Genomic DNA, 13,848 nt, shown 5'->3' on the forward strand with positions numbered 1-13,848 from the left:
GCCACTGTTGATCCACTAGAAAAATTCGCATTGCAGATTTAGTGCCCCAAGATATCTTCAAAACTAGATGAAAGCGCAGGGATTGAATCTCAAATTTTTTAAGCTATTTCAAAATGTTATGCCAAAATTTATTGTTTAGATTGTCCTAAATTTCTTAACCTACATATTTCGGACCTGTTTCAACTATACGATGTGGCTGTGGATATTCATTTTTATTTGTTTATTTTCTACAAGGCGACGTGGAATTATGATTTTTGGAAGAAAAATGGAATCCTTTTATATGCAACTTAAACTATTCTTCGGAAACCTAAAAGAGAGGTTCCTCTTAAAGAAGAATTCAGAAGTGCACAGAATTTTAAAGGTAATTTTATGATTTATTGCTTCATTATTTTAAAAATCAAAATGTATCCTTTTCTTTCTCAAAATGTATGTAATTTTCGTTTGGAAGGAAGAAAATCTCGGTAGTGAAGTACTGTGGGAATATATTAATTGAGAAAACCTCTCCTTGTTTTGAGAGACTTGGATTTAAATCAAATCTGTGTGAAGTAACGAATTTAAATGTTTTAAAAATAATGAATCTGGATGCTGGCTTAGATCAATTTTTTAGGGATGACTCACTTGCAGGAATGCTCAACGACTTCCTCTTGCTGTTATTCTCAAAGTTCTAACTCATAAATTTCTTCAAACTCCTAACCTTTGACTCAAATTTTAATCCTTTTCATTTTAAACGGCATCTACGCATATCCTCCTTCATAGAAGTACCCTTAATTAAATCTCCAGGTAACATATTTCAAGTAGAATTGTAGATTTAATCACTGCTAGAAGGAACCGTTTTAGATAAAATATAATGGTGAGAATATAGACAAATCTATTCATTAGATATCACAGTAATGACGCTTAGAGGAAAGTCTAACACTTTTTCTCAAATTGATTCTCAATAGCGAGACTTTAGGTCAGCCGATTTCGACCAAAACCTATTGTGGTATTTTCTGTTGTCAACTAAGCTAAATATCAAATTAAAAAATTCTGCAAACACAACACTTCTTTTTTAAAACTTTATTATGGCACTTAGTAAAATACAAACATAAAATATTTTTAGTTTATTTCGTACAGAACTCGTTTCAATTTATTTAGAAATATTTAGTATTGCACCATGTAACTTAAACGAGTGAGTAATATATGTATCTATTTTGAAAACCTATATTTACATTTCCTTGAGTTTATTTACATAAAGTTTAATTCATATAAGGAATTATTTCTTTTTGATTCATTGCTTATAATTGTAATCGTAGTGTTAATGCACTTACTAAGAAATATTTCTCAAACAGATGCACTTTATGTTTAAGTATTCACTTAGTGGAATGAATTTATTTATTTAACTAAATATAACCTATTCAAATTAATAGCTCTCTGGTTTTAAATAATTTTAACAAAATTAAATGGCGCGTACAAAAATATAGACCTGCTTATTGTTTAATGAATTCTTATTTACTCATGTACATAAATTGTGCAAAAAGATTATAATTACAACTAGAAGAAGAACTGAAGAAAAAGAATATGTAGCTATTAACGCAATCAAAACAAAAACAATGCTAATTGGATAGGGATCAAGAGGAAAATTTAAAAATCTATCTGGGTATATGAGAGGTAAAAACGTTTAAATAACTTGGTGGAAATATCATTCAGACGAAGAACAGATGCTGAGATAATTAAAATAGTATCGAACATTAGGATTTAACGTACGGTGGTTATTATAATGGATTCAATTAATAAACAGTAGAATTATTATGGTCTGTTTGGAGATATCATACATTAAAAATAAAAGCATTCCTAGTCGGCAATAAGCGAGATAAAGACAAAGTTTTTAGGGAATTTGTGTTCTTTTTTAAAGGAGTGAAAACTATGATTACTTATGACAGTGAAATAATTTTGCTCCTTAGGCTTATTTAGAATCAGTATTAGCGAAATTTTGGAAAGAGTATTTTAGTCAATTTTTTATTGAATTTGAAACAGAGTCGCTATTTCTATTGGAGTAGAATTAGAAAAAAAAGAAAAGGAAATAAAACTAAATTACAAATTTGAAAACAACCACAATCTTCCGTTGCTAGGTTTTGTAACCATAAAAAAATAATTTAAAAAAATACAACCATGTTTTTACAATAAATAACTTGAAATCAATGGAATTAGCAACAGCTTTTAAAAATAAAATTGTTAATGTTTAGATGATACCAATAAAAATGCATAAATAAATATTCTAACTATGACTAGGACACAATAAAATACTTAACTATCAACAAAATTTTCTTTTGACATCGGATGAATCAATACTCCCAATTTTGTCATTAAATAACTAATTTACATAAATAACTCACTAACGTCTGAAGAACCATCAACATAAGAACTTATTATATTTGTAAACATCGATTTAAAAACATAATAAATTAACTCAAAAATACGAGATATAGATTAGTTTCAAGTAATTTTCATGAGTCTTCCAGCCAGCAATAAATCAATTAACTTAAATAAAATTTGAATTACTGTATGATGTTATCTAAAAAAGTGTCCTTAAAAGAAAAAAAAAATCCCTTGAATTATTTTCAACTGCACGTAACAGCTACGGTTCCCTCAATTTTATATCATTGAGTGTAGCAGCAAAAATCTCGATGCGGATTATAGAACAATTAACATCAATCGATAAAACTGATAAATTGTCAATGGATATTGAACAGTGATACAGATTAAAGTGATCGACAAAAAGTCAAAATAATCGTTCAGAATGCTGTGAAGCAACTGATAATACTGCAACAAAATATTGCATACATTTCAATTATTCGACTATATTATAATAATATTAAATAAATATAATAATTTCGAAGGCTCAAGCTAATCTTTTCAAATACATTTTTATAGAACAATAGGCTCTAATTAAGAAAATCGAAAACAAATTATGATTCTTGATGTATTCGCACTGATTTGGCATAACAATATCTCTCAAAGTGAAAGTAAAAGAGTAGTTATTACAAAATATATTAACAATGATTCATTGAGAAATAATGACATGCAAAAAAATGAAAATTTAGTAACTCATGAGTTAAATAGAATTATATTCATTATTATTCTCTAGTTATTTGTTCTTCTGAACGCTAGTCCACAGTTGCGTGTTGACTGTTGTAATCAAACTTCTTGAGATGAGATTATTAACATAAAAAAATCTGTACACAGTTTTAGATTCACATACAAAAATGGTAAGTATGTCTCAGGACAATTAATTTTAAAGTACTTTTATGAATTCCTAACCATTAAATTTAAGAAATTGTATTTGTTACTCTTGCCAGCTGAAAGAATCGAAATGAAACTGAAATATCACTGTATCTACATTTAAATTATTTTTTACACCAAATCTCTTTGTAAAAAAATATATAAAAAAATTGAGTAATCTTAAACTTTCACATTTCGTTGAAACATTTTTCCCACATAAAGAAAACAATATAACTAAAGCAAAGTGATGTATGATAGGACTTACCGTGGGCCAATCATTTTTACAGAATGCAGTGAGGGTCACAGAAAGAATGGGACAATGTAAAAAAGTGCCAGAAAACTAAAGCACTTCACGCTTCTTCCAGTCCTATTTTTAAATTATTACCTTTTAAATAAATTTAAAGCATTTCTGTTTATCATGAGGTATTCTGGTTTTAAATAAAATAGAATCGGCTCTAAACTGTGTGTTGAGTAACGGTGTGTAGCCAAAAACCTAAAAACATTTATATTCGCACTAATATCCAGCACTAACTTAATATAAGTAAATAATTGATATAATTTACCTGTGAGAAGAAATTAATACATTTATGCCTTTCTTGGAAATGGGTGTCATCTTCAGAGAGTGATACTGGGCAGCCAGGACATCGAAATGTCCATCTTGAGGTAACCTAAACAGGAGCTACATTTATAATAAATTCTCATAGGCTGTCGCAACAGATTTTTTGATCATTTGGATTATTCAGTTCAGAAAATTCTCACCAGGTGCTTCGCGTTGTAGACACTATTGCTACCTCCCTCGAGCGAAAGAAGTATTGCCCGAGTGTTTTCCTTGACGTCGCTCAGGCGTTCGACAGGGTGTGGCACGAGGGACTACTGTTTAAGCTGAGGGAGATTCTTCCTCATACTTACTACCTCATCCTCAAATCTTACTTAAAAGATCGATATTTCAGAGTCAACTGTGGAGTAGCAGACTCTGATATCCGTCTAGCTCGAGCTGGTGTTCCTCAGGGCAGTGTCCTAGGTCCTATTCTTTACTCCTTGTATACAGCAGACATACCTCAACATCCTAATACTATCCTCTCCACTTTTGCTGACGATACTGCTATCTTATCTCCACATTCCGATCCTCTTATCGCTACACGAACTCTACAAACACACATCAACCACCTACAGGACTGGCTTTTCAAATGGAGAATCAAAACCAACGTTACGAAGTCTAAGTTTATAGTATTTACTCTCAGACGGAAAATCCTACCTCCTGTCATCTTGGACCAAACTCCTATACCAACTGTGGACAAAGTACGCTACCTTGGACTGCACCTAGACAAACGGTTGACATGGAATCCCCATACTAGACTGAAAAAACAAGAAACTAACCAGCGCTACAAACTTCTCGCCAGACTACTTGACAAACGATCGAAACTTAACCTAGATAACAAAAGACTCTTATATCTAATGTTACTGCGACCCATTTGGTCATACGGCATCGAAGTATGGGGATCGACTAAGCGTTCCAACTCACTACGCCTCGAGGCATTACAGTCAAAAATACTTCGAAAACTTCTTAACGCTCCGTTCTATGTATCTAACCTCACTATCCATAATGAACTCAAAATTCTTTTCCTTACAGATCTTGCTAACACTCGTTTCTTCAAATTTCATTCCTCTACAGCAGCTCATCCTAACTCTCTCATAGAACACCTATCTTCCTCCACATTACCAGGTAATCCTCTAAGGAGATTGAAGAGAAGATGGCCTCGTGATCTTCTCTCATCATGAGAGCAGTGTAGCTGAGCACGTTACTGGAGTGGCACCACTGGGTGCCTTCTCCAATCATGATTTCCCGTTATTTCTTTTCTCTTTCACCATATTTGCTTGTTGCAACAACTGTTGCAGTGGTAAGTTACAATAAAAGATTTAAAAAAAAAAAAAAAAAATTGAATCTAGAAGGAAGCCAATTTCGAATTGCTGGGAAAGTTATTTCCATCATTGCAATGCCAATTTTCCAATCAGACTTTGAACTAGCCTTATGCCGATTTTTATGAAGGATTTTTATTTTATTTTTGTAAAATTTGGCGAGATAACAAGAGTGTTTCTAACTGATATTTTTTATATTTATAACAATTATTCATGGTTAAAATCAGTGTTATTAGCTAAACATAACTAAAACATCGTTTTCCAAAACCCATTGTTTATTTGAAGTCGTCATTGATTTTTTTTTGTTTTTGGCATCTGCAATTTTGTATTTGGATCAATCCAAAATAATATCCTGCAGTTAGGTAACCAATGTTAGAACTTATCAAATCTTGCCTAAGAGAATTGATTTAAATTGAACCCAAAGAAAATATCTATACATCTACTTACTGACTAAAAAACAGGCCTGACTTCCTAACAAAACTCTTTAATGTTGGTGAAAATAGGTAGGACGAAATACGTGTAACTTTTTAAGCCAAATTTATTAATTTATTCAACAGAAGATACTTTTTTTTTTAATTAAGGCGTAATTAAGGGTTAACGTCTGCCCCTTGACTGCCGGCCTCCAAACAATGATCTATCATTAGAAATCATTGACTGCATACAGTGTTACTATGAACAGTTTAAATGCTATTATAGTGAAAATTAAAATAACATACCTTTACTGGAGGTTTTCTCGTAATGTGGGAAACAAGAAAATTCATTGCTATATCTTCACAATTCATATATTCATCAACTTTATCCCTAATTGCTTGAGGTAACCAATACGTGTATAGATATGTGTAATGTTTGTGGATAAAAGCAGCACCTGTAATGCAAAAATTTGATAAATTGATCTTAATTTTAATTTAAAAAAAAAAAAAAATGGTGTAAACACTCACACGTTCTCTTACTCAAGATACACCACTGATACAAGTAGCAACCGCCAAGGATATCGAATGGCCGCCAAACAAACAACTCGACAAAGTTTTAATAAGAGCATTTCAAAGATTCATTACTTCCATAGATTTTGATTGGTTATGAAATCGTTTAATTGGTATGTTTGTTCAGCTGCAGCTCGGTAAATTACATAGGAAACTTACACAGGTCCAGGGTTACTAGACCGAGAAGAAAAAAAAAGAGAGAGAACTTTTTCGGATTCAGCGTACCTCAATACGGATATTTCAGGCGAAAAGTCAAAATCTGCACGATTACAATACTTTCTCTTCCACTTACAATAGTAGAGTAAGAGAAAGTTCAACAAAAAGTTACAAGGAAAGTATAATAAAAGGCTGACTTTACGTTACACCAAGTATAACAGTATTTAATATAAATGCAGGTTAGAAAGATTTGCCATATAAATACCTGTTAAAACCATAGAAAGTTCACAAGAATAATTAGAGTTATACAGCCATCCACCGTAATTAAGATCAAGTGCGTGATATCGGCCAGGAAAGCCAACAACTCTGTCTCGTTGTTCTCTCCAGACTCTAAAATAATGAAATTATTATAATAGCTAATATTTGAGAATAGATTAAACAAGATATTTTCATAATGATTTAAAATGAATTTAATAAATAAGAAAATGTACTCACCGGAAGCCAAATATTATTTCATCATGTCTCAAATGGGCGTCATCATCCACAGAGAGGACAGCTTCAGTTTCGATGGCTTCATAAGGCAAAAAACGATTGTTTAAACTATTTCTACTTGCTTTAACAACCTAAAATTTAATAACATAAATTATGAAAAAACCATGAATTAAAAAAAAAAGTTGTAAAACACTTAAAAAGAAACATTACATGAACTGGGACTCCAATATCAGGCCATCGAAGATCTTGTAGAGGTGGTCTTGGAGAATTCCAAACTACTACAACTTTATTTAAATATGGAAGTCCGTGTAATCTGCTTAACGAATTCATAAGAACCTAAATAAATAAATAATATAAAATTAAAACTTTTTTATAAAATATTATTTTATTTTCATAGTAATATATATTCACCTGTTCACGTTCATAGGTAAGCATAACTATTGTAAATTGTTCCCTAGGTACATTTCCTCCAAGACTGTCGCAAAACTCTTTACCTGCACCTCCAGCTCCGCCCCCGATTGGCCTAAATCCCATTCCCGAACCTACGAATGCAAATTATTATACATTACACAATTTAGAACTAAGTTAATTTCGACATTTAAGAGTAAGGCTCTGTTAATAAGTTTAATCACAATGACTACCTAAGAATTTAGCATCTGAAGGCAAAACAGGATCAAAAGGTAGCTGAGGATAAAGTCTGAACGGATCACCCCAAGTATTCCACATTTCATAACCCTGTTCACAAGTTATTAAGTTAATGGCAATTATATAATCTAATAATATAGGTAGGTTCAAAGATGTTAAATGGATTTAACTGACCTGTGTCAGGAATATAGAATAATTTCTCTTGAATGCAGGTGATGGATAAGGCGGTTCTAACGGACCTAAACTTTCTTCAGGCTCAGCATCTGCTACCACAGGTTCTGTTTTCAAAGGCTGAACATTCGATAATTAAATAATTATATAAGAAACGGGGGAAAAAAAAGAAGTTTTTAATACATATTAATGTAAAAAAGAGAAATAGGTATTCATTTAGACATAATTTATTTGAATAATGATAACAATCCACAAATGCACATTGGATGATAACATAAATACTCGTAGTTAATAATTTCAACGTGAAAGCATAGCATTCTCTAAGCTTGCTTCTCAGGGTACTTCTGTGGCTACCAACACTGTCGAGCACCTTGTAATCTCTTGAGCACAACAGATTTGAAATTTTCTAAAACAGAATGGGGACGACACACACCAAAGGTATGCCAACATAGGTTGTTGAACTGATTGAATGTTGTTGAGCTTATGAATAGCAACAATACACCTTGAATAATAAGCCTCAGAAATTTTGAAGTTTTGGAGTATATATCATTAAATGGCATGGAGAGGAAACGAGAAGTTGAGCAGGAAGTGACGTATTCGTCGGAAAAAGACGCTTAACTCTGGATTCGGATTTCGAAAATCCAGAAAGTGTAAAAGAAGCTTTTAAAAGTTAGCGATAATGGCGGTTAAAATCAACGATATTGCAATACATATTAGTGCTCTATAATGATAAGTGAGTATTTATTTTTTATTAACATTTTTCTCAAAAAGGTAGTGACTAATTAAAATAGCCTTGCCGTATTAAGGCAGTTTAGAATAGTCAGAAGGAACTTCTAAATTTAATAGTGTATACAACCTCATTACATACAACCTGTGCCTATGTAAATGTAGTGTTACTTTAATTTTGAACATTATTGTACAGAAAAAACAACAAAATACTTACCACAAAACCTTCCGAGAACACACTGACAGCTGGAACATCTACTATTGGAGGAGGTGGTAATGACATTCTATCTCTAAGAACCGCTAGAGTAGTGTCTATGATTGCTTGCAGAGATGATAAATATCTTTCCCACAGAAATCTACCTTGTCGTTTTAAAGTCATCAGATCCGTATCCCCAATTGATCTTAAAATAAAATGCAATTCAGGTAAGCGGGCAAAACTTATCTGAACTGTAGCTCCTTTCCATCGGATAACCTGTCCAATACACACTTTAATTAAACAATTACACTATTCAAACTTGTATTAAATGAATTAAATTATTTAATAAAAGATCAGAAATTTTACTTTCTCTTACGAATAATTATAGAGAGGGGGCTTTGATTTTGTAACTTAAGTTTTGAATAAAATTTTAGCCATCTGGGTCATACCTCTGCATAAGGCATTTCAATGTCCCCAATCAGTACAGGTATTGATGCCACTTTTAACGCTTCATACAATCTAGCGCCAATTACTGGATTCGCAGCACCAACTGCTGGAATCAATGTAAACGTACTCTGTTTGAGTACTTTGGCTCGTGTGTCCTCTTTACCACAAAGTCCCCATTCATTTGTACTTTGTCTTATACCTGTAGCCGGTTCACACAGAGAGTCTAGGAAAATCTCGTCTGTAGTAGCAGAGAGATATGAACGAAGCACCGTTACTGAAAGCAAAAACAGTAAGTGTTTTAGGAAATGCATAAAAAAAACAGTTTATAAACTATTGTTAGTTAAAAGCAAGTATATCTAAGATGACAGTCGAAATATGGGTGGAAATATGGAGAGTAACAAAGTCTGTAGTGAAACACATACATATTTCAATCTATATCTAATTTTTTGTGGAGTAAAAATTTTCAAAATTGGAAATGCTTTAAAGAATACACTGATACAAAGGCACAAAGACTTTAGTTACACCTCCTAATTAGCTCTTATTAATTCTACTTTCACTCTATATTTTATGAAAATTATGGCGAGTCTCTAAACATGACTCTCTTTTAAAAATTAAAATACATTTATAAGAAGAAAATAATTGTTCCTTTAAAAAGAAGCAAACTTGTTCTAATGGATAACTTAACTTCATTCAAAAATTATCTTAAACAAGGCTAACTATTATAAATTAGTAAATAAAAATGTTTTTACAATTAAATAAGCTGGCGGAAACTGGAGGAACGCCTTGAAAAGAGAAAAGATATTTCCTACGTGCTGGTAACATCGAAGAAGCCTCTGACCACACATCTCCACCTGGAGGCCCGCGGGCAACACCTATCACCAGATCAAATCCTGTAACAAAAATTATAGTTAAAATAATGAGGGAATTGAAAGGTACTTATGAAACTCTCCATCAATCATCTTCATAGAGAAAAAAGACTGAATTAGTGCACCACAATAAATTAGCACAACTAGCCAGCAACTAATAAGAATTTTAAGAATAGTAAATATCACAAAAACATAAAAAATTAATAAATAAATAATGATGATAATCAATGATAAGACAGATTAGATTGTGCAGATATGACTAATGCAGTAGGCGTAACCCAATAAGCCTTTAGCAAGCCTGAACATTCATAGGACTTGGATTGCTTGATTAAAAACATGTGCAAAAGGCAGAAAACAGTGTTAGGTTAAACTTGTACCAATTCAATTAGTAAGACAGCCTGTAGCTGGGCTTTTACTGCGTTGAAATAAACCAGAAAGTACAAAAAGCGAGGCGGCAACTGTTTTTCTAGGATGAAAGAGGACTAAAGGTCTCTTGTATGAATAAGAGAATTAAAATGCTCAACAGGAGGTTTTAAGCCACTTTCAGGATGATACTTTGACCAGGTCAGATCGGGAGTGATTTGGCCAAGTTCTTTTCTATACCTACAGGATTTGTGCTGGCCTTTCTAGAGCATATGATTGGAACAAGAGTGTATAAGACATGAAGATCTTGAGTGAGCTTAATTCGTCTCTATTATAATGCCATCGAGTTGACAGCTGTTGTTATGCCAATCTGGCACAGTGTATCTGATTGCATCGTGAGTCATTCATAGAGAACAAAAATCATTGATTGGCAAAGAAAGGAAAGAAGCGTTCTTGGTGACGGAAACCTTGATTCCGCTTGAACTAAAAGCTGAAACAGTTTTAAATCCTTGAAAGTGTGAAAACAGCGCGTTTAACTTCTCAAACTTAGTCTCAATGAAGGCAGTTGATGAGATTGAGCTCTTTTTCGCAAAAAATAAAGACCCAAAACCGTACTACTGCGGTCATTATAATCAGAATAGTCAAGTCCTCAATATGGGAAAGGAATATATATATAGGTCAAGTTCGAAGATTTTGGTCTATAGAGAGTAGATTCGGTTGTGGACGTTGGAACGCTTGAACTATGCAGTTCGATGCAATAAATTCAGACAGGTCCATTTGTCATGTGTTAATTCTACATAAAACGTTTCATTCCCTTTTGTTAATAACAGATTTCCAGATATTTTTTAAGAGAATGATCCTATTATTTATTATTAACTATCTGGAAGGAAAATATTAAAATGTCTGTACCTGGTCTAAAGTGGGGATGGGCAAACTGAGCAATGATAGCACGTCCTGTGTGATGACATGGAACTATACATGAGTCACAGGTCAAATCCGTTCTTGAAAGATGAAGTAAAATATGATTTCGACCTGAAATTATAATCAAGAAAAATTTATCATTTTATTTATTTATTTTTGGTTCAAATTGAATTTTAGGAGTAAAACTGATAGGAACAACCTACCGTCTCCACCCCAGTAAGGAAGATCTTTGAGGTTCTCCAACTGTGGTGCTTGGTTACTTTCACCAAGCAAGACAAGGTAGACACATGCATTGCTGGGGTCATTGGTGAAGTGAGGATTATAACCCACTGTTTGTGAAACAGCTGTTTTGAGGAAAACTGAAGCGAAACTTCTAGATGTTTCGTAAAGATAGACTGGAAAACCAGACGTTAATGGGCAGCGTGAATGATCCAAGCACGTGGACATGGTGCATTGAATATTAAATTCAGGTGGAGCTAAGACATCCGGAATTCGATCCGATAGCAAAGTTAAAGGCGGTGCTAGTTCTGGGCTATTTCTTTGTACGGCTTCTCTCTGAGCTACTTGTGCCTAAAAAAAAATATAAGTTAATATTTAAGATACAAACTAATAAACGAGTGCAAAAGACTTTCTAAGAAAGCAGTTTTTAAGATAAAAAGTACCTGTTGCACAGAGAGTTTTAGTTTATTGAGCTCCGTTTGTTGTCTATTCAATTCAGTTTTTAAAACTTCAATTTTGTGAGTGAAAGTTACAACTTCACTTTGCAACTTTTGTCGTTTTGCTTCTAAATCTCTCAGTTCATTACTTACGGAACCTATCAATACAAGAAATCTAATATATTTAATTGTGCATTTCAAATAGTATTTTAATTTAGCGTTGCATAAAACGTTTACATTACTTCCTTGTTTTAGGTCCGCTATTAAAAAAAGTCTCATAGACTTTAGACATTATTATTTCATACAAAAAGTACCTTTTATCCTAAGCATTTCTTGTATCCTCATTTTGAGATCAGATGCTTTCAATGCGCTGAAGTCTTCATAAGCCTCCAACTTTGTTCTTGAACGATGAACATCGGAGAGTGGACGTTCTCTATCCCTTTCCACCTTCATAAAATATTAAAAATAAAACCTTGAAAGAATTAACCATATATAACTTTACTACACAAATTAAATAAAATGTATAACTTACATTTGATATATAATAATGTGTAAATAATGGCACTGTGACAAGAGCGAGGGTAACAAGCGTTAATATTCTGGAGAGTTTTACATTTGCCACCCAATGGCAAACGCGTTCCTTGGTCAAAAACATTTGGATAGTCAGTTGACGAACTTAGTATCATGTCTTACTGTCTAAAACAGAAGTTATACTACTTGAACAAATATTTATCAAATTACATAAAAATAAAAAGTAAACTTTTTTGCTGTTTTAGAAAGATTAAATGAAAATCTTAAGTTTAATATTTTGAAAAACAAATGTTTGTTAGAAATTAAGAAATCAATGACAGAAATTGACATACTTGGAGCAACACTATCTTTAAATCTGGTGTATACACATCTTGACGTTTCAGAACAACACATATCATAACCATGTTAGAACCTCCCCAGAACTATTGTGTAAGGTGTAGCTGAAACACCGTTGCTCCTAAGATCAGTTGTACTTCTAGTTCTAACTAACCGTACCTGCAGAGAAAAAGCAAAATTAAATGATTAAATACTTGGCAATACTTTTTTATAAAAAATAGATTACAAATATTTGTCTAAATAAAAAGAATAATTGAACAAAAACTTTCATGTATGTATTTGAATTAGATAACGATTCGGTTGGGTAAGTTCTGTGCTCCGGCACTGCACCTAAAAGATTTGCTATTAGGCAAAATCTTCTCCCCATTTTGATCAAATTTGGCAGGAAGAAGTGCTTTCCTTAAAGTGCCATCCTACTTTTGCAGCTGTTAAAAGGTAGTATTGCAATCGTGCGTATTTGATGTTTAATTTCTTTTTGCTCTTTTTTAAAGAAGTATTGTAATCGCAGTTTAATTTGTCTTACTTCTCTTTAATGGAAGTACTGTAATCGCAGATTAATTTTGCAATTCACGTGCAAAACCTTCCTATTTTGTTCGATTTTGTTTCAACCACGTTCCTATAGTATATAACAGATTTACGTTTTATTGATTAGTCCATCGTTTTTTAATAATTTCAACCCTACTATTATTTATTTATTTTATTTCTTTTAATTAAAGTAAGTTGAAAGCATAATGATTCAAATTTATCGAAAAGAAAGTTCAATTCAACAGAAAAATTCCAAGTTTATAATATTATTAGTATAGTGTGTATTTATTTCCAATTATTTCCTAATGTTTTAATGATTTTTACTGATGCCATATTTTTTATTATTATTTTTTTTTTTTAACCACCGCCGATTTTGGGCTTTTTTGATCTGGTTATTATTATGGTAAACTGGAGCATCTTTATTATTTCGTTGTAAATGCTGTTTTGTTTCAGTAATTCATTTGCAGTTATTCTAGTTTTCAATAAGATAAATGCTACAAGAGCTGAAAAAAACAAAATTTAGTTTGGGAATTCTTCTTTGCTTACTTTAATTACAGCTGGTTTTGATTGAATATTGGACACATATAAAAACAAATAAATGTAAAACGCTATATTGAATAAACTCAAAGATAGATTGAGATGCATTGTTCTGGAAAGGATTG

The 13,848-nt window shown here is 32.3% G+C and overlaps 1 protein-coding gene across 1 annotated transcript; it reads right to left on the reverse strand.

Moving 5' to 3' along the window:
* Window positions 1-1,041: 1,041 nt before the first annotated feature.
* botv (exostosin like glycosyltransferase 3) lies at window positions 1,042-12,820 on the reverse strand. The gene is made up of 18 exons (XM_074115706.1): window positions 12,658-12,820; window positions 12,327-12,490; window positions 12,109-12,241; window positions 11,801-11,952; window positions 11,342-11,708; window positions 11,127-11,249; window positions 9,738-9,878; window positions 8,991-9,262; window positions 8,563-8,817; window positions 7,623-7,739; window positions 7,445-7,538; window positions 7,215-7,345; window positions 7,014-7,139; window positions 6,807-6,934; window positions 6,577-6,701; window positions 5,892-6,040; window positions 3,822-3,926; window positions 1,042-3,751 (listed from the first exon to the last, which is right to left on the reverse strand). The coding sequence occupies exons 2-18, from the start codon at window positions 12,447-12,449 to the stop codon at window positions 3,647-3,649; spliced, it is 2,646 nt and encodes an 881-aa protein (XP_073971807.1). The 5' UTR covers window positions 12,450-12,490; window positions 12,658-12,820; the 3' UTR covers window positions 1,042-3,646.
* Between the last annotated feature and the right edge of the window lie 1,028 nt (window positions 12,821-13,848).

Source organism: Rhodnius prolixus, unplaced genomic scaffold (genome assembly GCF_049639745.1).
Source record: "Rhodnius prolixus isolate KJV_2025 unplaced genomic scaffold, Rpr scaffold_13, whole genome shotgun sequence".
Classification (NCBI taxonomy): Eukaryota; Metazoa; Arthropoda; class Insecta; order Hemiptera; family Reduviidae; genus Rhodnius; species Rhodnius prolixus.